This window comes from Oxyura jamaicensis, chromosome 1 (assembly GCF_011077185.1).
Source record: "Oxyura jamaicensis isolate SHBP4307 breed ruddy duck chromosome 1, BPBGC_Ojam_1.0, whole genome shotgun sequence".
Lineage (NCBI taxonomy): Eukaryota > Metazoa > Chordata > Aves > Anseriformes > Anatidae > Oxyura > Oxyura jamaicensis.
Genome location: NC_048893.1, coordinates 20607101 through 20630353, shown reverse-complemented (window position 1 = coordinate 20630353; position 23253 = coordinate 20607101). Strand labels below are relative to the sequence as shown.

General features: G+C 37.2%; 1 protein-coding gene across 3 annotated transcripts in view; it reads left to right on the top strand.

Annotated features, from left to right (window-relative positions):
* Positions 1 to 3489: 3489 nt before the first annotated feature.
* IL17REL (interleukin 17 receptor E like) overlaps positions 3490 to 23253 on the top strand; it is a 59714-nt gene continuing 39950 nt past the window's right edge. Inside the window, exons 1-2 of one of the 3 annotated variants that reach the window (XM_035337425.1) lie at positions 3490 to 3521; positions 11748 to 11853. In XM_035337425.1, the coding sequence (XP_035193316.1) occupies positions 11749 to 11853 (105 nt within the window). In that variant the 5' untranslated portion in view covers positions 3490 to 3521; position 11748. Of the gene's footprint in view, positions 3522 to 11683; positions 11854 to 23253 lie in introns of those variants that run through there. The other 2 variants (XM_035337436.1, XM_035337447.1) reach the window with 2 other exon arrangements.

The window sequence follows — 23253 nt, the reverse complement described above, 5'->3', positions numbered from 1 at the left end:
ATGGTAGCTGCTGGGAAGCTGAAGTCTAATGGGCTAGATGCAGGATATGTCTTCACCTGTTTGGAAAGGTGTCTTGAAAGGTCGGTGTTAGTAAATGAGTGTTGCTTTAAACACCTATGCCTCTTACAGAAGAATTTTCTAATTTGTTGTATGTGAAGAAATTCATCTCCTTACTGTTCTGTAGGAAAACCATAGGATTGAAGACTATGTATGTAAAATATATCACACCCAGCTTTATTTAGAAGTAAAACTTTGCGACTTGAGCCTGAAAAGTGGAAGAACTCAGTCCTGTCCTTTGGTATAACATTTTGTATTTTGATGTGGGGAGATGGAACCCTAAGGTAAATAAAATATGAAGTGTCTCCTTCAGAGCAAAATACTGCTAGTTTTAATCATAGTCAATGTTGGCAGATGTATATATATGGCAACAGACTTTGAGTGGCAACTGACCTCATGGTCTATACAATATATAAATAAATAATAATACAATCTATGCCCTCTTGAAATGATTTGATGTATTTGGGACTCTTGCTTGCAGGTGATGTAGGTAATTCCACAAAGGCAGCAGCTGAAGGGTGACAATTTTGTCTGTCCAAGGCTTTGGCATCACAATTCCATCTCTTTCTATGACAAGAACAGCCTGGTTCCTCATGCTCAGGGTGGCAAAATGAGTTTTGTCTGTGCTCTGAGATACTTTGAACTAACTTGGACCAAATGTCACAATGGACCAAACTCTGAGAATCAGACACATGACACAGAGCAGGTATTTGCCTGGAGGACAGCAGAAAGAAATGCCAGTAAATATGTATTTACACTGGAAAAAACTTGGCACTGTATAAGCGCAACATGTAATTGTATATTAAAGGAGTCACATGTAAAGATAGTATTAATAAGGACGAGGAGCCTTGATTAATCAGGTATTGCATGTCAGATTGCATTGAATGGATAAGTACAGAGTTAGCAATAATGGTCAAATTTCTGCTTAATTTTCAGCAGTTAAGAAGTTAGATGATGTTACACGACAACCAAGTCACTATCTGGCACATGCTTTGTCATATACTTGCAGAAGCCAATGTCAGTGTCCCTGTTATACACAATGGGAAATGGCAGTTCTTTGCTTTTTCTCTAGAAGTGAAGATTTATTGTGCCTGGGAAGCAGACAGAACTGAAAGAGTTCCTTTGGTACAACAGACCATACGTAGACAATACAGTATGCTATATAGTATTTAAAATTAGCTCGGGCTTGCTTCATAGTCACAATATTAACTGCAGCAAGCGCAGGAACACCCAGCACAGGAAAGGTGTGGACCTGTTAGAGTGGGTCATGGCATCCTTTCTTACAGTCAAGAACAAAGAGGTATCTTCATTTCTTACCATCCAATAATGATTTTAAAAGAGAACTTGTATTATGATCACATAAATATAAGCCCTTGGAAATTACTAACTATATCAATGTTTGACTAGAAAGTTATGCACATTATTTCTGCACAAAGCCACAGAAAGTATGAACTAACAATCACTTAGTCAGAAGAACATGTTTTTTTTTCCATGGAATATTTAGTTGGCTTTATAATATAAATTAAGAGCTCTGGTGTATGGGGTTTCACTCCAGACTACAGAGCAGTCAGTGCTGGCCAAAGAAGATACCTTGCCATAGGTAAGATGTCTACAGATTATACACATACAGTTACACCCTTATAAAGACAGCTCAAATCTGAGTTGGATTCAGAAAATTTAGCACCTCACAACATCAAATATAGTCAGATACATTCTGCTGTTTCACTGTCTGTCTTCACTTCTGCAAGAGAATATGCATAAGCAAAATCTACTATTTTATAAATCTACTGGTAAATCTATTGGTAATGTGCATCTTATCATGGTATTGGAGAGTATGAAAAAGTTAATCTTCAAGGCACCTCATTTACCCCCAGGGTTTTTCAGAAAGGTGAAGTAGATTCATTAGTCATTCAGCTACTTAACTCTAGCATTTAAGCATAATTTGCATAACTAAAGAGTTTGGTCTTAAAAATGCATTCCTTTTCATTGCATGAGAAGAGGATGAAATTTTCTGGCTTTTCAAAGTGAGCTTCTTTTAGTAAATTGCACATATTCCATGGCTGTTGTAACTTTTACAATGACTGTGAGATGGATCAGCTAATAATCATAGGTTATGATCATAATCATAACCTATGTTTTATTTCAAAAGTGCATCATATATACTGTTTTCCTTACTTTTCTAAAAGCTATGCTACTTATGTGTACTAAGGCTGAAAATAGCTGCATCCTCTGAAGGCATGGCCTTTGTTTTAAAATTTTTAGAATAAGAGGTTCCCTGCCACTGAAGCATATTGCTTGCATGACTGATATTCCATGCGCAGCAAATAATTGGTACTGCAAGGAAAAAAAAGTGTTTTCATTTTGTACTTGAGGAGCTAATTTAAAGTAGTCTTATCTTACTGATATCACATGCAAAGGAAGATCAGTGATACATGAATATGCATAACAACTACACAGAGCAGTGAAAAAGACAATTTAAAGAGGTATGTACTGCACTGTGACTGTAATTTATGGAGTATATACTTTTGCTTGAGGCTTGTCCAAAGTTCCATAATCTGTCAGTCAGCTGACTGGATTGTTAAAGCAGTTGATGTTTTTTAAAGCTTTTGACAGAGTCACCAGTGCTGATTTTGCACCACTAAAAGGTTTTGCTGTACAGGGAGAATATGTTCCTGCTAAGTTTTCATTGTTGTGTCTTAACAAACAAACAAACAAACAAAAAACACAACAAATCAAACCAAGAAAACCTCTATCTTTTATTTATTTATTTATTTATTTATTTATTTATTTATTTATTTATTTATTTATTTATTTTTCTGGAAAAAAAAGGCAAAAAAGAAGCCTCTACTAAGAATAATAGGTTGTTTCACTGGACTTCCCCAGAGTCTAATTTCCTGCTTTCCAGAAGGCGGATCGCTGTTAACTATAAAAACAAAGGTTATGCAACAGTTCAGAAAGTATGGGCACAAATTTACCGTCTTCTAAATGTGCAAGACCACACATACTGAAGATTTTAATTGAATGTTATTATTATTATTTTTTAAAGTGTCATGTGAATGTCATTCTCTCTTTTAAAATGTATTTCAAATGGCTGAATGTTTGATGATATGATCAAGAGGAACTTGGCAAGGTTTCAGATTTAGAGACTGATACAGTTCAGACAAAAGCTAGTGTAAGGAGGCCAGTGCCACTGCCCAAACTAAATATGTTTTCCCTGGAGTCTAAGGTTTAGTCAAATGATTGATTTGCCAGTGTTCCATTTCCAGAGGGCAAGCAGGCAGAGGAATTCCTTTAGAGTTATTGAGGTATTGATTAGATTTAATGAAACAGAACTGAGAATAACTTCATTTATTTTCGAAACTTCTAGAATAGAGCAGCTGCTGTATTCTTCTTCAAGTGGGTTGTTTAAATGTCACAGGAGGCTGAAGAAAAAGGCAACAAGAGAGATGTGCACACAGATAAAGGTATTTATTGAGAACTATTGTATTTTGTAGCCAAGGCATAGCTTGCAATTAATACATTTCTGAGGGACAAATACTGTTTTCTTTTTTTTCCACTGATTAAACTAAAATGGTTGCAATTTGAATTTATTGCTATTGCAGCTGCGTACACAGTTGTACACACTTACTTATAATAATTATGGTATAATTGCATTGATTTACCAAGAATTGTAGTGAGGGAGGAAGAAGTATCAGAAAAGTCTAGTGAGGGTCCTGAATTCCTGTTGTAATTCACGTCTCATTTTTGAAACAAAAAGGTTGAATAAGTTTAGTTTGTCTGGTGCATCTAGTCCATTCTTTTGCAATCCATTTGGTAATTTTTCTGATGAGAGAAGACAAGAGTTATGGGAACAGTATAACTCTTACCTACTGCTGGAATGTACTGGAGTAACTCATACTGCTTTACACCATAATGTAGTTGCACAGGTTGCCTTTGGCCTAATTCTATTTTTGCCTTTTATGTGGCTTTAGTCTTCTCAAAGGCTTATACGTAAAAATGCCACCTTCTGACTAAGCAAAGTATTCTTTAGAAAGCTCGAGGAATGAAACTTGCTTCCATTGACAGCAGCATAAATCCTTGCCATCAGCTCCAGTTCAGTTAGTTCAGGGATGATGGCTGAGCTGGATGATTTCAGAGCTGGATAAGCACAGAAACTTGGTGTTTATGCATTTAATCAACTGTACGTTGCATTGGTTTATGACCTGGCGCTTCCCACAAGATAATGAGTCAATTACACATACCTGGGTACTGTGAGATGAAAGCTTGTGTTTTGGATATAACCAGGATATAACTGTGCTGTTTGAGGATTTTTCAAATTTTCTGGGAAATGGGGATTGGTGTCAGGTTAATGATGGAGTAGATCTCCAGGGAACTGCAGAAATAGAACAAAAATCTACTCAGGAGAGAGGAATATTGATCCAGTGAAGGGCAGAATGAGGCATGGATATCTGAAGAGGTATTTATCAGAAGAGGAGTATGAGAAATAGAATTTGAACTCCAGTCCTGTCATAATCAGGCGCATATTGAACTGTTCACTATTGGATTGCCAAGACAAATTTGTGTTAATGTTTTCCGAGTGCTAGGCAATCCTGTCTTTCAGTGGATGCTCAGGAAAGGCTTGGCAACTGTGAATATTGTCTTACACCAGCAAAGTTAGAAATGTGTACAGATAATTTATTGTTCATCTAATTGTGCTTCATGGAGTCAGGAAGAGCTGAGTGGATTTCTCACTACTTACAAAAGCTATTTTTATGCACTTGATATAGTCTGTAGTCAATATAGTCAATATAGGTGCCTCAAGACATCCAATGTGTGAAGAATGGTAAACATTTGTCATGTGTCAAGTGTCATTTTCTGGGTGAAGGATAGGAGTATGAGTGTATTCTAAGGGAGTGCCTTTTTTCTCTCAAATTTGGTGTTGATTCTGTTTTGTATATGGCACTCTCCTTGTGACTGTCACTGCACGGATGTAATGAAAAACAATGTAAGGTGTTTTTTTTTTTTTTTTTAAAATCAATTTTTTTTTTACAAACCTCTTGAACTAAGCAAATTATATACTTGCTTAAACAAATTCTTGAAAGATGCAGTGAATATCACTTTTTAAATGTTTATTTTTAGGGTTCTGAATGCTTTAATGAGAAGAAGGTTGAAGAGCTTCTGGAATACCAGTAGACACTGTTTGCCTTGTGACTAATAACTTACCTTGAGCAGATGGTATTAACAATTCTGTGCACCATTTGCTACATTTCTGTTTGCATGGGTCGCACAGAAATGCACTCAGAGGCCCCCCGGGGCATGCAATTTTTCTTTTTTCTTTTGTGCTGAAGACATTTAGAGAGTAGCTGGCTGTTCTGCCATACTCATTGAAAATAAATTAATTACTTGATCATTACTATTCTCTTGTTCAGTAAGTTTTCACTGCTGCAGTTAACTGCTTTAAATTCAAGTCCTGGCTAAAAATTAGATTAGCACAATGAGTAGGACTTTACATGGCAAATGTTTATAAAAACAAAACAAAACAAAAAAGCATAAAGAGAAATTCTGACTGTTTTTAAACATGTTGAAATTGTTGCTATACAAACTTTATCTTAAATTTATGTTGCTGTCATTGTTCCCTTGGGATTTACAGGAGGGGTCTTCTTTCTAAGTATATAGTATACCAAGTATACCATAACAATGTGTCTTTTACGGCAGTTTGCCAAGACCAGACAGAACTGAGCAGATTTGTTGCCATCTAAAATTTTGTAGTGTAAGATTTCCTGTGCTGTTGAGATTCCCACAGTGATATATGATACATGCATTACAAATGCATTATTTAGGGGTTTTGTGCATGTAGCTGAGGCATGTAAGGAAAAAAGTTAAGTGTAGAAACTACTGTTGACCAGGGATAGATCAAAGTAAGAGGCTTATGCCCCTGCTGGAAATGAGGAACATAACATTTAGCCAGGCTGGTGGTGGGTGTAGAGTTTGTTTCCCTGTAAATTTGGAAAAACCCTTTTAGGATACTGTGTTTCACCAGATAAAAAATAATTTACGCATCTGTAATTTGGCATCTGTTGCAAAGGTTCAAAAAGATCCATCTGAAAGTCAGCATTCCTCAAGAGTCTAGGAAGAACTAGATGGTGTTCTGCCCCAAAACCTTGCTCTAAAAGCACGTTTAATGAACTGCTTGGATCAGATCCCTTTTTAAAAGTGTCTGTATCTTCTTTAAATAAAGTGCTGATGCCCATGTATAAGTCTGGGGATTAGAGCACTCATCTGAGAGGAGAACACTTGGAGCCAGTGTTGTTCTCACCTTGGAGGGGTTTTAAATGTCTGTCTCTTGTCTCCAGACTGTCAGTCCTTTGGTGACTAGGTTGAATTGTATGCCATCATGGAAGTGTGTATGTATCTAGTCTCTGGTTTGATATTATTTGTGTGTGATTTTGTGTTAATTCAGTCACTATTAAAGCAAAATGCCCTGCTTTATTTTTACTTCCATTGTTTAAGTGCCTGAAGGGAAGATATATTTGCCTTTTAAAGACAAACTCTGGGAACAAAGTGTATCTTTACAGTCATCATCTCTTGAAGGGGCAAAGGGTTTAAACACACCATCTTAGCATTTGCTGATAGATTAGCTCTAGGCAGCTCTGTTCAGGAGGCTTGCATATTTGAATACTCTTCTCAACCTTTACACACTTTCCATACAATAGAAAAGGAGCCCTAGTATCTAACTCAATTTATTATTGTTTCTGAGGAAAATGTGCCTAAACTGCAGCTTAAGCAGTTTCAACATTTAAAGTCTAAGAGCACTCACTATGTGTAGGCTGCTGTCATCCAAACATATTATGCTTCTCTATAACAAGTATTTTCAAGCTGTAGAATTCAACTGACACGAGGTTTCATGATTACTTTTTCCTCTTTGAAGATATGCAGAATAAGCAGAAGATGCCATGCTTTGTATCTGGATGGGGAGAAGTGGATACAAGGAGAAATACTCCATTAGTCACAGGAGAGGCTTCCTTGTTTTTATAGGGAAGCTGCAGCACTGGACACAATATCCTGGTTAGTAGTTCTACCTGGAAGTAAATCATTTCTTAACTAGGCTAGTTAAGACTTAACTGCTCTTACTCAGTACCTGCCCTGGCTGCGCAGACTCACTCAGGGTAGGAGATAAACTGTAAAACTGCAGCTCCCAAGCAGCACTGAATTATTGAGAATATTTTGTTGTGATGACAGTAACACCCAACCCAGCTCTACTCCAAAGCTTGCTTAACATGTCAAGAAGCTGTTAAGTTATAAACACTCAGCTGTCTTGTGGTTGGTGCAAGCGGCCCTGAGGCGAGGTGTCTGTGGCCGGGTGCAGGCAGTGTGACTGCACACCAAGTTCAAAGGGAAGCCATGGGAATCTGCAGGCCATGGCCCTTGATCTCAGGACAGCTGGAATAATAATAAGACGTGTGCCGGTGCTGGTGAGACATGAAAGTATGTAGTGCTGTACCACAGGATACTCTTGCAAAATGTAGCGTGAATGTGGCTATTGTGCCCTGAAGAAGGCTGGGACTTCTCCAGTGGGGATATGACAAGGACATGCCTCCCAGTCCAGGCGCCTAGGCACTGACATATTCATCTCCACAATGTCAGCATATATGTAGCCAAAGTAGAAATCTATGTAGTTTTCTGTGCCTAAACTCCTACCAAAAAAAAAAAAAAAAAAAAAAAAGTCACCAAATCAATGTCTGGATGCTTGGATATGTCTATCCTTATATTTATTTCCAGGTAATGCTGCTTGAACACACTTGAGCAATGGTGGTCTCTTGAAACAGGCCCAGTGTGTAGCCAAGCATTCAAAATTTGTTAAGACAGAAAGGAATTAAGAAGAGGGAACCTGAGCTGATGGTCCACAGCTGAAGCCTGACATGAGAGAGTGCAGAATGGAAAATACTGGATTTTGCTCTGCACTCCAGCATCTCTCTCTGCAATTTGTTAAAAACAAAACAAAACCAACCAAGACTGAACAGCCAGACTGCCATTCTGAAATGTGGAAGGTCTGGACTCAAACTCTATATGGACTGAGAAGTGTTTAGATTTTGTCTTTTCTATATCCTTGACCAGTGCTCTAATAAAGCTTGAGGGTGCAAAGTCTCTATTGCTAAAGTGCAAACAAACATACTTCCTGGTATTTTTTATTTTTATTTTTTAAGAGTTTTCATTTTTAAGACTGAAGGAAAGCTGGTAGAAGCAGGACAGAATGTAATTTGCTATTATATGTTCTTCAGTGATGAAGTAATAAAAGTCTTAAACACAAGACAAATATTGACTACAATGTAGGTAAAGTACAGTGAAGGACAAAGAATAACAGAAAATTGTTATCAAGAAATTATTTCTGAGAATTATTATGGCCAATACATGCAGTAGAACAGGTTCCCCAGGGATGCAGTCATGGCATGATGCCTGTCAGAGTTTAAGAAGTGTTTGGACTGTGCTCTTATTCATATGTTCCGATTTTTTGGGTAGACCTGTGTGGTGCCAGGAGTTGGACTAGATGATCCTTGTGGATCCCTTCCAACTCGGGATGTTCTATGATTCTGTGATTTCTACAATCAAAGTCCCATTTGAGCAGGGAGAAAAGAGGTAGTGCCCATATAAATTTCACATGCATAGATGCTTCTACATTAGTGATAGTTTTTAAAAAAAACACCATGGCATGTGTCTATTATACTGCCCAACTTTTAATGAGAATATTAATTAGAATTAGAGAATATTAGGGTTTCAGTAACCTGACATAATAAAACCCGTGAATGAACACTGTAATTCCAGGCTACAAATTATGTAAGAATGGAAAAGTAAATTTTGCCAGTTGAGGCATGATTTTTAAAAGCTGTCAAATAAAGTAAATAACAACAAGGTTGTTGTGGACTGAACCTAGTAGTGGCTATTACAGAAAATTTTGTCACTGCAAGAGAATACTGTCAGAGCAGTGCTACTGACTACTTTACTCATATGGTGACAGAGGTGTGTTAAGAAACATCAGAGGGACTGAGATAGGAGAAAACTTTAATAATAGAGACATCAGTCTTTTCTATGGAAACTGAAGGAGTGTTACCTCAGGGCTTGATACAAAAACTTAATTTGTAAACACTATAAATGACTGTTGCTTGGAGCAAGTAATCACAGACCCCATAGGAAGAGAAAGAACTCTTGGTCACTTTCCAAGCAGCCACTCAAAAAACCACTCTTCAATAGTGGCACAAGTTCAACATCCAAAAAAATGTGCTATGCTAATCTATAAGGAAGAAAGAAACTACATAAAATGAACAAGTCTCAAAAAGGAAATTAAAAGGAACAATTGAAAGCGTGGAAGCTTTCTAGGCACAAGAAACTTGTTTAAAAGTAATACAGTGAAAACTCAGAAGAGAACATAAGATATCCCCCAAAACTCCACCTGTAAGAGGACATCTTTTAGCAGCTCTCAGGGCAATAATAGTTCTAAGAAAGGTAAATACCATCATTTTTTAACCAAAGATGAGAGGGAAGACCCCTAAAAAGTCTATGGAGCTTACTAGATATGGAGATATGAAAGGACACCTTATGCTCAAGGCATTTAATAACACAATAAAAAATGAAGCAAGTTCATTACAGGGAAACTTACTGAAGTTGGAGGAAATGTCTAACAATCAAACAGTATTCTACAGGGTCCCATAAATTGCAGTTGAAATTGAAGTTGCAAAACTATTAACAGTGGTGTGTGCTGAACTGACTTGTCTGCAGTAGACATGCTGGTAAATGTCAAAGGGAGAGGCAAAATGGATTTTTGGTGGAGGGAAATTGTGCTGCTGATGATTCAGTCAACATCACTCTGCTATTGTATAAATGATCTTCAGTCTGGTCGCTCCTTGAATAAATATTGTGTGCAGGACCCCCTCTCTTAAAAAAGCATATAGCGAAAACGCAAAGGTATATTATTCATCTTGAAAAAAGGGGGCAGGGGAGCATACTAGAAATCAACAAAACCATGATTGTCTCAGCAAATGTGAGATGACAATGAATATTCTCTATTACTTCCAATGCAAGAATAAGGGGGGAGCTCAACTGAAATATTTGGAAGCAGCTGTAACTCAAAACAAAGCAAACAAACATAGTTTAATTGTGTAACTCATTGCCACAGGATGTTTTGAAAACCAAAAGGATAAATAGATGCAAAGTGTTATTGTACAAATTCATGTAAGAAAGACCCAGAAATAACTATTAGAAATAGAGACAGGCACATGACTTTCAGTTCAAGAAATCCATAAGCTGTGGGTCATTGGAATTTGGTAACATTCATGTTAAAATAATCCATGGAAGCAATGTATTATATTTAACTTATTTCTTATTTTGTCTAAGCATATGCTATGATCCTCCTTGTCACAGGAGAGTAGACTGGGTGGATCTTTGATTTGATGTATGACAGAATCTATTTCTTTTAACCAAAATAATTTAATGACAATTTGTTCAGTACTGTGACAACATTCATCTTCCAAAAATAAAGCATCATTGGAAAATTGACATATTGGACTCACATGATAGTATCTAAAATACAAATACAATAGATACATTGGCAGAGTAGACATTGTCTTCTACCTGTTTCTTAAAATAAATATTGGTAAAGCTACATCGTTGCGTATGGTGTTAATTGTGCATTCCCTACTGTAAATGAAATGAAAGGCGTAACTTGAGCTCTGAGGACTTGGGCTCTGGCACTGACATGCTGGAAGATCTCTCTCTCATTTTTGAGCAAGCGCTCTATGGAGGAATTCTTCCCTGCTCCACATAACACACCATGTAGCCTCTATATGAACTAGAGTGTGGTTTCCAGAATACTTCTTCCTTGTGATTGGTGCTGTGTAAAGCAGCTCCAAGAAATGCATTCCTGATCTAAGTAGTATTGAGGTGCTGTAGCCCTCATACCTTGTTTTCAGAGCTGGAGGCATTCCACTTTTTTGGGAAAGCACTGTACTTCCCAAACTTGATGAAAATCCAAAAATTGGAGATAGAATAGAGAATAGAGATAGAACAAGAGGCTTCTGTTGATAAAATAAAATAATGAAAAAATAAATTCATAACAGATTTCTTGGATAAAGGCGCTGGTTTTCTTGTTGAAGAGAAACAAGAAACCAATCTTCCATGAATACTGACCTCAACACAGATACGTTTTTTTTTTTATTTTATTTTTTTAAATTTTTATTTCTATTTCTATCTTTATTTTTATTTATTTATTTATTTTAAATTTTTATTTGGTGCATTAGAAAACCAGGAAGATAAACAAGCATAATAATGCATTTGGATTCCAATGAACCTATCTGCTGCATCACTGCTGGAAACAAAATTCCCATTTACAGATGGAATTTACAAAAAAAATAAAAAAAATAAAAAAAATACTAAAACTCATCCAAATCAGTCATAATGAAAACCAGAAGAAAAAGGCTTTTATTGTGATTGTCAGAAATTCATATTTCCCATTTTTCATTAAGGAACACAAGAAATGAGTTTAACATGATTTTTATTTCCCACAACTAGCAATTTTCTGTCTTTGTAGAGTTTAAAGGGAGGAGCTCAGAGGTGCTGTGGGAGGGACTAAAATCATATTAAAGTTTTGGCATGAGAGAGAGAATTGTCAGAGTAGAAGACTTCTTCTGAGGTTTTTATTTTTTATTTTTTTGTCAATTTAGGATGATAAATATTCATGTTGTTCAGATTCTTCTAATAAGTCTTTTGTGGAATTCTGATTGTCAAATTATTCCCAGGATTGAAGAATGTGGACTTTCATGTTCTCAGGTAATCTTTTACTTGTTCCTATTTGTATCTCTTAATATAATAGTTGTATGCTGCTAAAATAATTGTAAACAGAGCAAGAAAGCAGAAATGGAAAAAGTATTTCAACTAATCTGACCATTTGGTTTATATTCCTGTCATTCTCAATTAAGTATACAAAGTGGCAAAGATGACTGTTGTAAGGGAATAAGAAAATGCATTTCACACTATTTCCAGCTGCTGTTGTTGTTAGTACCTTTTAAAATCTGTCTTTTGTATTTAAAAAAAACAGTAATAAAAATAATTTAGTTTATATGAAGTACTTTGAAGATTAAGTTTTTACAATAAGAAGTGGTGCCAAATAGATGACAGGGAGGAACGGGAGGTTTCAGAAATTGCTCATTATGTTAGGAATATAGGAATCACTGACTTTTCTGTGAATAAATGAATTAAGCTTAAAAAAAAGTAAAACATGTTTTTCATTTTGTGGTATGAATGTAACTGGACTATTAAATTTAATGACTTATGTATGGGCATAAAAGTGGAGTGTGAGCCATGCCATCTCTTTTAACAGCTTTAAATTTTGGATGTTTCCAAATATCCCCACAAAGGGGCAGTATAGAGATATTTTGCTTCTCGTTCTGAAAGTTCAAGAAGGGAGTATACTGAAAGATAAATAAAAAATAAGATAAAAAGAATAGGGTATCTGATATTTTCAGTCTGAGTAGGGGATGATAAGTATGTAGTTACTTTGGAGAAGTGGAATTCATAGCATGAGAGAGTTTGGCTGTACGTACAGAGTCCTGCTTGAAAATGTCACAGTATTAGGTAGTCCCTAGGAGAGGCAACTGAGACTTATTAAACTTCGTCTACATGTGGTGGTACTATCCAGATATCAAGTTAGTATGTTACAGCATTTTATTCTATATTTTGTATGTATCCTAAAATGTATCAGAAATAAAGATGCTTATAAAATACCAGAGTTGAGGGGGAAAAATATTTGAAAAGTAGCCTTATATTTATGAATTCAAATTCTGCACACTCTCCCCACTTAAATAATGTTTTTAAAATAATAACATATAGTAATAAGAGATTAATCTTTAGATGTACCTGAGCACTTTTCAGCAACAGTTATGTACTTAAGTTTATGAGTGCAAGAACACAAGCATTTCAAGTAATTTATTCACCTTGCAATGCTGCAATGGGTCTCCTTGGTCTGCTGCAACGGGTGTTTAAAATAGATCTGATTTACCTTTCTAATTTATTCCTCCTGAGAGTGTTTGACTCTCAGACTTAGAATGTAACATACAAGAACAACTTCTAAGGTGGGATCCAGTCTAGGGGACAGGTTTTACCTCTGTGGACCTTAAAAGGCACATTTCTCTGTTGTGTCTTAGGTATGTATGTTAGGAAGACTGATTCACGAGTTGCCTAAGATGTTGGCAGAGTTCTGAGGTTAGGGAGACTGGATCCCTTTCTTTGCTTTCAAGATACTGTCTTACTTTTCCAACACAGAAGGCTGGATAAGTAAGAAAGACTTTGTTGTTGTTGTTTTAAATTTTCAGGGGAAATGCATTATTTCCAGTATAATAGAATGAAGTGTCAGTGTAATTTCTGATAGTCAAAGACAGAATTCAGTTTATGTTCTGTATGTTATGTTTCTACTAGATGTATTCAGTGGAATCTTGAATGCATTAATGACTTTTTAAGACAAAAATGTTTTCTCACTGGAAACAATAATGATCTCAACAGGGCAAATTATTGCCAGCTTAGGATTTTCAATCCAGTGCAAAGCATTTTAGCCACATGAATGTTAGAGTCTCATGACTAGGTTCTTAAAGAAAACTCCTTCCTTTTCCATTGGAAGTAACCTCAGTTTTCCCGCATAACCCATCTCAATCCCATGGCTGCAATCCCATTCCTACCTGAGTTACTTTAAAAGGGAGCAGTTTACCTTCATAATTCACAACTGAATGTTCTTTATAGGGGCACCAACCAGAGGTTACAACTTATCTCTCAGTGTATGCACAATATATGTCTGCTGCCTTTTGTTCTAGCATATCAGGTCACAAGTTAGAGAATTTGGAATCAAAGGAATTGCCTTTTCTAGCAATTTACTTAATGAGATTGTGAGATATTTTAATTTTAAAGCCATCAGAAGCTTTCTATAGCTACTATTATTATAAGTGTATGTTACAGGGATTTTTCTTCCTTTATTAAATTTTCCTGTAAATCTATATAGTGAGTTTCTCTTCTGCAGAGTCAATCCTGAGGTTGTATGGTTCTTCATAAAACAACAGGGGAATTAAATACTTTTGAATTTTTCGGCATTTTTCAATCTGTAGGTATTGCCAGTGGGATTTTGAGCAGGTTTAGTAACTGAAAATGTTGAGTTTGATCATCAGACTAGGTTTTAAGGTGACTGTGCCCCTTGAGTATTTGTAAGCAACTTCTTGTACTTAGCAGAGTAAAGCATTAGTTGTACGTAATAGGGAAATAGTGACATAACTGTTCTGAGGTATGTGACCTAATAAAACCTTCATACTCAACTGTTTAGATTTTGGATCCTATTACAACTCAATGAATCATTCTGAGTTTACCAGGTGTATTCAGCAAGACATCTTTGCATTGGCTTATAAAATATCCAGGTTTCATTACTATACCACAAGTTACTTTACTCCTATCCAGTACAGAAAAGGAGAAAACAAAAGATCATTGAATGTTTATGAAAGTATCACATGGCAATTTAAACAGCATGAAAATACACAATTGTGGATTGAATGGCAGCAAAGGAAACACCAAGCTTTCATCATGTACTGTCTTTTTTTTTTTTTTTTCTCCTTCCTTATTTTAATGGCTTGGCTTTAGAGCATGTATGATATTCTGGTATTCAAAGGTTAACTATGATGGGCTTAGTCTCCAGGTCTCATCCAATAGCAAATAGAGTTATCAACCATGCTTCCCTGTAAAAGCATAGGGGAATCCCATACTGCAATTGAAATTGGGTTTGTGCCCTACTCATTTTACAATCCACATTGTTTGCAGGCTGTACAGAAAGAAACAGGCCTATGCCAAATTTGACTCAACAGCTGGTAAAGATCAAATACGTTACATTAAAGAAAACAACAAAACAAACAAACAAAAAACCACCAAACCTTTCCAGAAAAGTATGAAATAGTATTTTTATCGTCTGCCATTAAATGCAGTAGCATTTCCAAAATCTATGAATAAAGAAGAAAACCCTAAACTGAATGTGGTATTCCCCAGCAATTATAAAGATTATTGGCAGCAAATTCTTGATATAGCTACTGCCTGCTTGTGCTATTCATAGATGAAGTGTGTAGTGTTTCTTGACTGGATATTTATGCCATGGATCAGACCATTCTGACTGAATACTAGACATTGCAAAACCAGTGTTACAATACAACTCTCAGGCTGCTAACTCAGCTAACATAAATTGGCATTCATTTTCTTTATCATGGTAAGCATTTTGTAATTTAAAAGTAATCCCCAGACCTTAAACAATGCACATGAGAATCTAGGTGACATAATTCAGTTTTTCTCTAAAATCTGTTTGAAAAACTGTTTTAGACATGATAAATGGAGATCAATATCAGAGACCCGTTTTTCTCAGAGTGAGCAAGTGAGGGAGATACCACTGTGAAGTCCCAGGAAGGGAAGATTGTTTACCATAGGCTTTTTTGTGTATGCCAAGATATACCTAATGACTGGAGGAAATGCGTAAAAATGTAAAGCATATCCCCTGCTAAAGCCTGCAATGATGCAGTGCAATCTATGGGAGCATACCCTAAATAGAAGGCATTGGTTTTGTATCCCTGCCTGTCATTGACTTACTTGCGTGGGCCTATTCAAGTAATTTCACCTCTCCAGTTTTCACAAGTACACAATAGTGCTGACCTTCCTGCGTGATATGTCTTAATTACAGGTTTTAATTAAGTTCTTTGAATACTATAATTACATGTTAAGTTTTCATTAGTCAAAGCAGTCATACTTAAGGGGCTCAATCATCTTGAGTCACTGTATTAGAGTGATATTAGCCCATTAGCTTAGATATCCCGGCTTGTCTTTTCTGCTGGTAGTCAGGAGAGTTGCAGTTTAGCAAGTTTAGGTGATTTATCTCTTGGTCTTTGTTTTACATGGTCAAAAATAGCTTGGCAAAGACATGAGACATATTGCTTTCATGTTTCCCTCTGTGTCCTATGCCATTCATTGGTTGCCATCCCATTTCCTCACCCCCAACTAAAACGGCCAATAACAGATACAAACAAAAACTTAAACTCTCCTATGTTCTTCATAGTTACAGCATCTACCACCACTTCTTTCAGGAGAGATGGAGATGGAGACAGCTCTACAATTCAGGACTTGCAAAAAATGCAGTAGTAGTTCTTGTTTTTTCTTTCCCACTTCCCCCTTCCTCAAGAACTCTGAAGGTTGCAAGGTCTGGAAAGAAATGAGCCACTGGAGTACCAAGAGCCAAGACACTACAGATAGTCATGAAAGTTGTGGACTCAAAGTCAGGACTTGGCACTGGACTTTACAAGGTGTCCTGAAGTTCAAACACAAGGCAGTGCTAGAAGCTTCATCACCATCTGACATCAACACAAGTGTGTGTAATCAGTACCTGTACCAAGAGGTAGAAATAAATAAATTAAAAAAAATATCCAAGCTCAGCAGAAGATGGGAGCAGCTGACCTTTATTATTGTCATGGAATTCTAGCTCATGAGTATATCTGAGTCCTGAGCTTAGGGAGGGAATATATACTTCAGCTCCATTTGGACTCAATTTCAATGTGGAATATTGAAATTCAGGAGCAAGCGCTTTCCACTTCTTCGTAATATTGCTTGTTGAATGATTGCTTTGGAGTTGGAAAGCTACTTGTAAATTGGTCTAAACTGTACCTTCTAATCACAAAATCACAGAATGGCTGCGACAGGGAGGTCCTTCTGGAAGTCATCTTGTCCAATGCCCCTGCTCAAGCAGTCACCTAGAGGAGCTTGCCCAGGACCATGTCCAGGTGGCTTTTGAATATCTCCAGGGAAGGAGACAACTTAAGCAGGAAAAATTGTGCAGAGAGAAGTAATAATTTGTACTAGACCAGGTGGTGTTACCTTGCTGGAATTCTTGCAGAAGGGTCTAGAATTGGCTTAATTTGTACATCTGCTGGAGCTGGCAATGCTGTACCTACTACTTTGTTGCATTGATTTATACAGTCTCATTCTCCTACTCTTGCCAGAATGTCTGTGCTCGTGGAAGAATCAGGAGTGATCAAAAATGCAAAAGAACAATAAGATGTTTCAAAGAATTTATTTCTAAGGATAGTTTTGGATAGTCTCCTGTCTGTTTGGTGTTTGCCTCCGCATTGGGAAGCTGGTCCTCAGTCCCAGATAGGTAGGTAACTTGGGCTTAAAAAAGGAGGTCCAATGTTTCTATCCCTGACTAAAAAACACTTGATTTTGGGGAACCATGAATTCCCAGATGCAATGCTGTGCCTACCAAGCTGTAAAAACCCAGAACACATTTAAAGTTATATGTACTATGTTATCATCATCCCCATGAGCTGCATACATTTTATACATTAGCTTTGGCACTGATCAGTCATAGAATCATAGAACAGCCCAGCCCTGAACCTTGAAAGATCATCAGGTCAATCCATACTTTGGGAAAGGGAGTTTAAATGAGATCATCTATTACTCTGTCCAATTACACATTGAAAACCTTCACTGATGGGGACTCATCATGTCCCTGGGGAGATTGTTGCAGTGACTGATTGTTCTCACAGTGAAATCTTTCTTATATCAAGATAAAACCTTTCCTGGTAAAGCCTGTACCTGTTGCCCCTTGTCTTCTACATGTGGCTCCTTGTGAAGAGAGAGCCTCTGTCCTCTTTGTAACCATCCTTTAAATACTGGAATACTGTGTTGAGGTCCCTCATGAGCACTCTTTTCTCCCGGGTGAAATGACCTAACTCCTTCAGTCTTTCCTCATGGGAGTCTCCAGCCTTTTGATCATCTTCACAGACATTTTTATAGTAGTTTTTGTACTTTCAGGAAAATATTTTTCTCTGTAAAACTTCCCTCCCCCCCTGCCCCCCCCCCCCCTGGGGGACCGTTGACTTGCTTTTTGAAAACCAAGAAATTATCTGCCTTCATACAAAGTGTAAATAAAACACAAACTGGAAAATATTCCGAAGTAGTATGTTACAGAGGAAGTTCCAGAGTAGCTCTGAACTACTTGGCTAGGAATGATCCCAGAACCAGTAAATTTGTGTATACTCAGGTGTGATATGGACACGTCATAACCCTGACCCTGCCTTCAGAGATACATGAATTTACTGGGCCAGAATTTTGAGAAGTCATGAATGAGCTGGAAAGTCACGGTAACTAGAATAGATTGCCTGCAGAGCTTATAGATATCTCCATAAATGCTTGGAGAATATCTCTCAGATACGTCTCAGATAAAAACATTTCCTCCTAAGGCAGAACTTTAGAGTAGATGGCATCTTGAGTTTTTTTCTAACCTTAATATCTCTGCTTTTATGCATAATTTCCTCTTTTTTTTTTTTTTTTTTTTTTTTTTTTTTGATCTAAAGATAGTCTTTCAAATCATATTTAACTTACTGCTGCTTTGGAACAGTCAACAGAGCCAAACTTGCCTTACTCTATTGCATATGCTGCCCTTTCGGTATGCAAAATATGGGAAAGTTCCAACTTACCGGAAAACTGTATAGAACCTACACTTTCATTCAAGAAGTGGCAGTGCAAAAATGAGCAGAGTTTAAGTTTTACTTAGCAAATGATCTGTGGCTCTTTCTCCTGCAGAAAAGTGTTTCAGCTTTGTTGCTTTGAATATGTGTGGTAAATTTCAATCACTTCTGGAAAACTGATGGTCTTGGAGTTGCCTCTACTTGCCTGCATATTTTCAGAAAGTATGAATCATATAAACACCATTGTATGGTGCTAGATGTACATTCATTGTCTTTTCTTGGAAAAACATTGAGGAAATAGAATTTATTGCAGTTAATACATTTCACTGTCTTCAGTTTTGCTTTCCCCTTTCATTCCTAAATATGCAAACTTCCTTGATCTTTTTCCCACTTCCTCATCTCCCTGACCTACTGTTCTTCCTTCCATGACTGCAATGACAGGTTTCTCATTGCTTTTTAAATGTTGATATTGTTGCACTATAATTTTCCCTGTATATATATATATTGTTTTTTTTCTTGCATTTTAGCAATTCTCATTAGAGTATCAAGCTTCATGCTAAGTTTTGGTCAGTAGCATGAGTTCTTTTATTTTTTCCCCCTTGTTTATCATATATTATTTTTCTGTAGGATATAGTATAATAATTTTATAGAGTGTGATCACATCAGTGTTAACATTCAGTCTGCCTCTGTAGTTTATTTTTCTCATCCACTTTGGGAAAAAAAAAAAAACAACACAAATGTATATTTTTTAGGAGAATGTGTGGCATAGGTGGTTTTTAGTGAGTAAGGGCTATCATTAAAAATGAGACATAGAGTGAAGCAACATATGAAGGTGCTGAACACTGGTGGGATTATTAAACTGAGGCCGCGCCCAGGAATTATTGCTGCCTCTAGGGACAACTGTGTGATCAGGAGAGTCAGGTGAAACAATGTGGCTGTTGTAAAGTTGGTGGAATCCTGCCTCTTTGGAACCACTTATTTTGGACCTCTGCCACCTTTAATTGGACCTGTGCTAACTTTAGCAACTACAGTATAAGATACACAAGATAAACCTAAACTAGATGATTATCCCTTAGGTTTTTTTAACCCCCCTTCCCTCAAAATTATGAATTAACAGTTAAAAGAGAAATAGGCTATGTAATGACTTTTAAAGTGATTACTTAATATATTTTATAAGATTTATTCTTACTTAGAATCTCCAAAATTGTTTATATCTAGCTCCTATATTAGTTATCTTGAATTACAGATATCGCAACTAAAATTAATAGTATAGATATTTTCATTATTGCTTTTCTACACAGCAATTTTTTATTTTTATTTTTATTTTTCTTGTACTCACACAGTTTCAGGGGAAATTTTTTTTGGCTTTTGTTGCTCCTGACAAGAGAGGCATATATGCAGGGGTTCTGGTATAAATTTCTGATGTAGAATTAAGAATTTCAGATGCCATAAAAATCCAAATATTAATATTTAGGGAATAAATCCTTTCTCTCCAAAATTTTCAAGTGTACAGGTGAAAAGAAAAAAAAAGTTTCTCACCAAATGCACTAAGACAACTTTTCTCTCTCTGCTGTGGCTAGAGAAAGGAAAGCAAGCACAATTATAACTACTCATATATCTTGGATGCTGTCCAAAGGGACATGGACAAGCTTGAGAAGTGGGCCCATGTGAACCTAATGAGGTTGAACAAGGCCAAGTGCAATGTGTTACACCTGGGTCAGGATAATCACAGACAAGAGTTCTCTACGTGGAGAATTCATCGAGAGCATCCCTGCAAAGAAGGACTCGGGGGTTCTGGTGGACAAAAAGCTCAACATGAGCCAGCAGTGTGCATTTGCATCCCAGAAGATCAACTGCATCCTGGGTTGCATCAACAGAGGAGTGACAAGCAAGTCAAGGGAGCTCTGCTCTACCCTTGGGAGGGTCCAGTTATAGTACTGCATGCAGATCTGGGGCCCCCAGCACAAGAAGGATGTGGACCTGTTCAAACAGGTCCAGATGAGAGTCACGAAGATGATCAGAGGTCTGGAGGAGCTGTCCTATGAAGCAAGTCTGAGAGAGCTGGGGGTGTTCAGACTACAGAAGAGAAGGCTCTGTGGACACCTCATTGTGGCCTTTCAGTACTTGAAGGGGGCTTCTAAAAAAGATGGAGAGTGACTTTTTACACAACCAGATAATGACAGGTAAAGGGGAAATGGATTTAAACTAAAAGAAGAGGGATTTAGATTAGAGGTTAGGAGGAAATTCTTCACTCAGAGGGTGGTGAGGTACTGGCACAGGTTTCCCAGAGAAGTTGTGGATGCCCCATCCCCTGGAGGTGTTCAAGGCCAGGTTGGATGGAGCTTTGGGCAACCTGACCTAGTGGGTGGCATCCTTGCCCATGGCAAGTAGGTTGGAATTAGATGATCTTTAAGGTCCCTTCCAACCCAAGCCATTCTATGATCCTATCATGATGATTTTATCACCTTTATCGTGAAGTCTTAATGGAAGCAGTTCCTTAACTGATGACATGGCACCAAGGAGGAATGCAGTGGCCTGTCAGGACTGCCGTCTGAGACTACTCTACCATTGCTTACTGTATGGCCCGAGGGATCATTTGCATGGCCTTACATCCTTACACAACAGCATAACAAGCTAAGGCTAGAATAAAAAAAAAAATCAACATTTGAAAATACTTCTTAGCACTAAGAGCTGTAATCAAGGGTATTTCTAAGCTTATTTCAATTTAAATTTTTTTTCTGTGTCTAAGGACAAGAGGGAGAAACACCATTTTTTATGAGAGCTGCAACCAACAGAAGCATGTGCTCCTTTGTTTCTCTCCATGACTTTGAAGTGTGTCTCAGGCCTGACATATGGCCACCAAAGTCTTGAAACTTTTACAAGGAATATTGCCAAGTCTGCTTTGTTGTTCTAAATTTTGATATAACTTTCTGAACCACACTGCCAGAGTTGGGAAGGGATTAGGAAGCTCAGTTTTGTTGTTAAGAACTACTCCTCCCCCCTCCCCAAATAAAATAAAATAAAAAATAAAAATCAGTATAATATCTGTGCAACATTCTCATTCTGTGTCCCTGTTCTTTTCCTATGGCTCTAGGTTATTAAATGCAGATTAAATGGAGATCATGATATAGCATTAAGCATTTGTCAGGGCAATATGAGAAACCTGCATGCTCAGCATGGTGCTGCCTCAAGTGAGCCAAGGGAAAAAGTTAAGCACAAGGTTAGGTTTAACTCAGCTCTCTGGAGCCCAGACACCCTAGTTAGGAGCCTGAGATTGATGTTCTCCCTTCAGAGTAGCTTCTGAGACCCACTCTTCCAAAGTTTTTATTATTATTATTATTATTATTTTCTTGATGAATGCTTAAAATGTAAGTAGCCTTTGAAGTAGGAAAAAGATCTCAAATTTCAATGTTGAAAGGACTTGACTTTAAAATCTCGCTCTCTCTTGCCTATCCTCTCAGACCATTAGTCTTTCATTTCATCTCTATACAGTATCACTGCTTTGACAGGAGGCCTGGGAAACTCTCATTTACTGGGCACCATGGCAAAAAGATAACTTGTGTGGAGTTAGAGCAGCTTCAGGTTAAGGAGGATGTGGCTGCCCATTGAGGTTAGGACTTGAACAGCTAGAGTATAACAGCTGGAACTTGCCCTTATTCTGCTTTTCTTCACTAACGCTTCCATTCTGAAAGTGAAGCTAGGCTTGAGCTTTGTTAATTTGATCTCCGTTACTATTAAATCTCCTCCAGCCACCTGCTACACTGGGGGACATGGTTGTCTCACAAGTGGATGTATGCTATCCCAAATAACTTTGGTGTGAGGTAGGTGTCATTCCTGCCCTGTACTGGTCTTGAACTAGATACCAAGTCCCAAACATCCAGGGAGCTTTAAGGTCTGAAAGAGAGCTGCCTAATAAGCTTAGGTGCCTTTAGGGTTAGGTGGCAATTAATGGGGTATTATGGATCATGGTGTTTGGCTGAGATAATTACAGCTTGCTTAAATAATGTTTCAGGTACCTAAAGCCTCATTTAGATTTGGAACACAAAGCTGACTTAATCTCATTTTGCAAATGACTGCAAACCATGGTTTCATTTCACTAGCAGTAGTAATGTAAAATCCACAAAGAGAAATTGACTTACTTGAAAATGGTGTTAGTGGCACTTTTGTCATGAGCAGAGCTAAACTTTTTATAGGCAAAAAGTTTTTCCCACATTTGGATCTGATCCAAAGTTTATTCAAACGAGTGGAAAGATTTTAACTGACTTTCAAAGGTTTGGAGTTAAAACCAGTCTTCCACAGTTTGTGAATGTGAAGAGGATGACATTTACCATTTATAAAGGCCACAGTGTATTTCAGGGCAGTGTTCTGCTCCTGGAACTGACTCTAAGCACAAGAAAAATGAATAGCTGCCCAGAGCAAAATGGTGAGGGCCTTGCTGTGTATGCCAGAGCACGGGAAAGCCAGGCCTGCAACATATTGCTTCTTTTGCAGAGGAATAGTGTTGGGATGTATGAGAAGACAGTAAGTGGAATATAAAAATGTTAAGGCCTTCCAAAAGAAATAGCCACTGCCTCCAGCAGCAGCAAGAGGGGCCAATTTAGCACACAGGGTCTGTTTTCATAATCTTCAGTTCTTTTTTCTTTATTTTATTTTATTTTATTTTATTTTATTTTATTTTATTTTATTTTATTTTATTTTA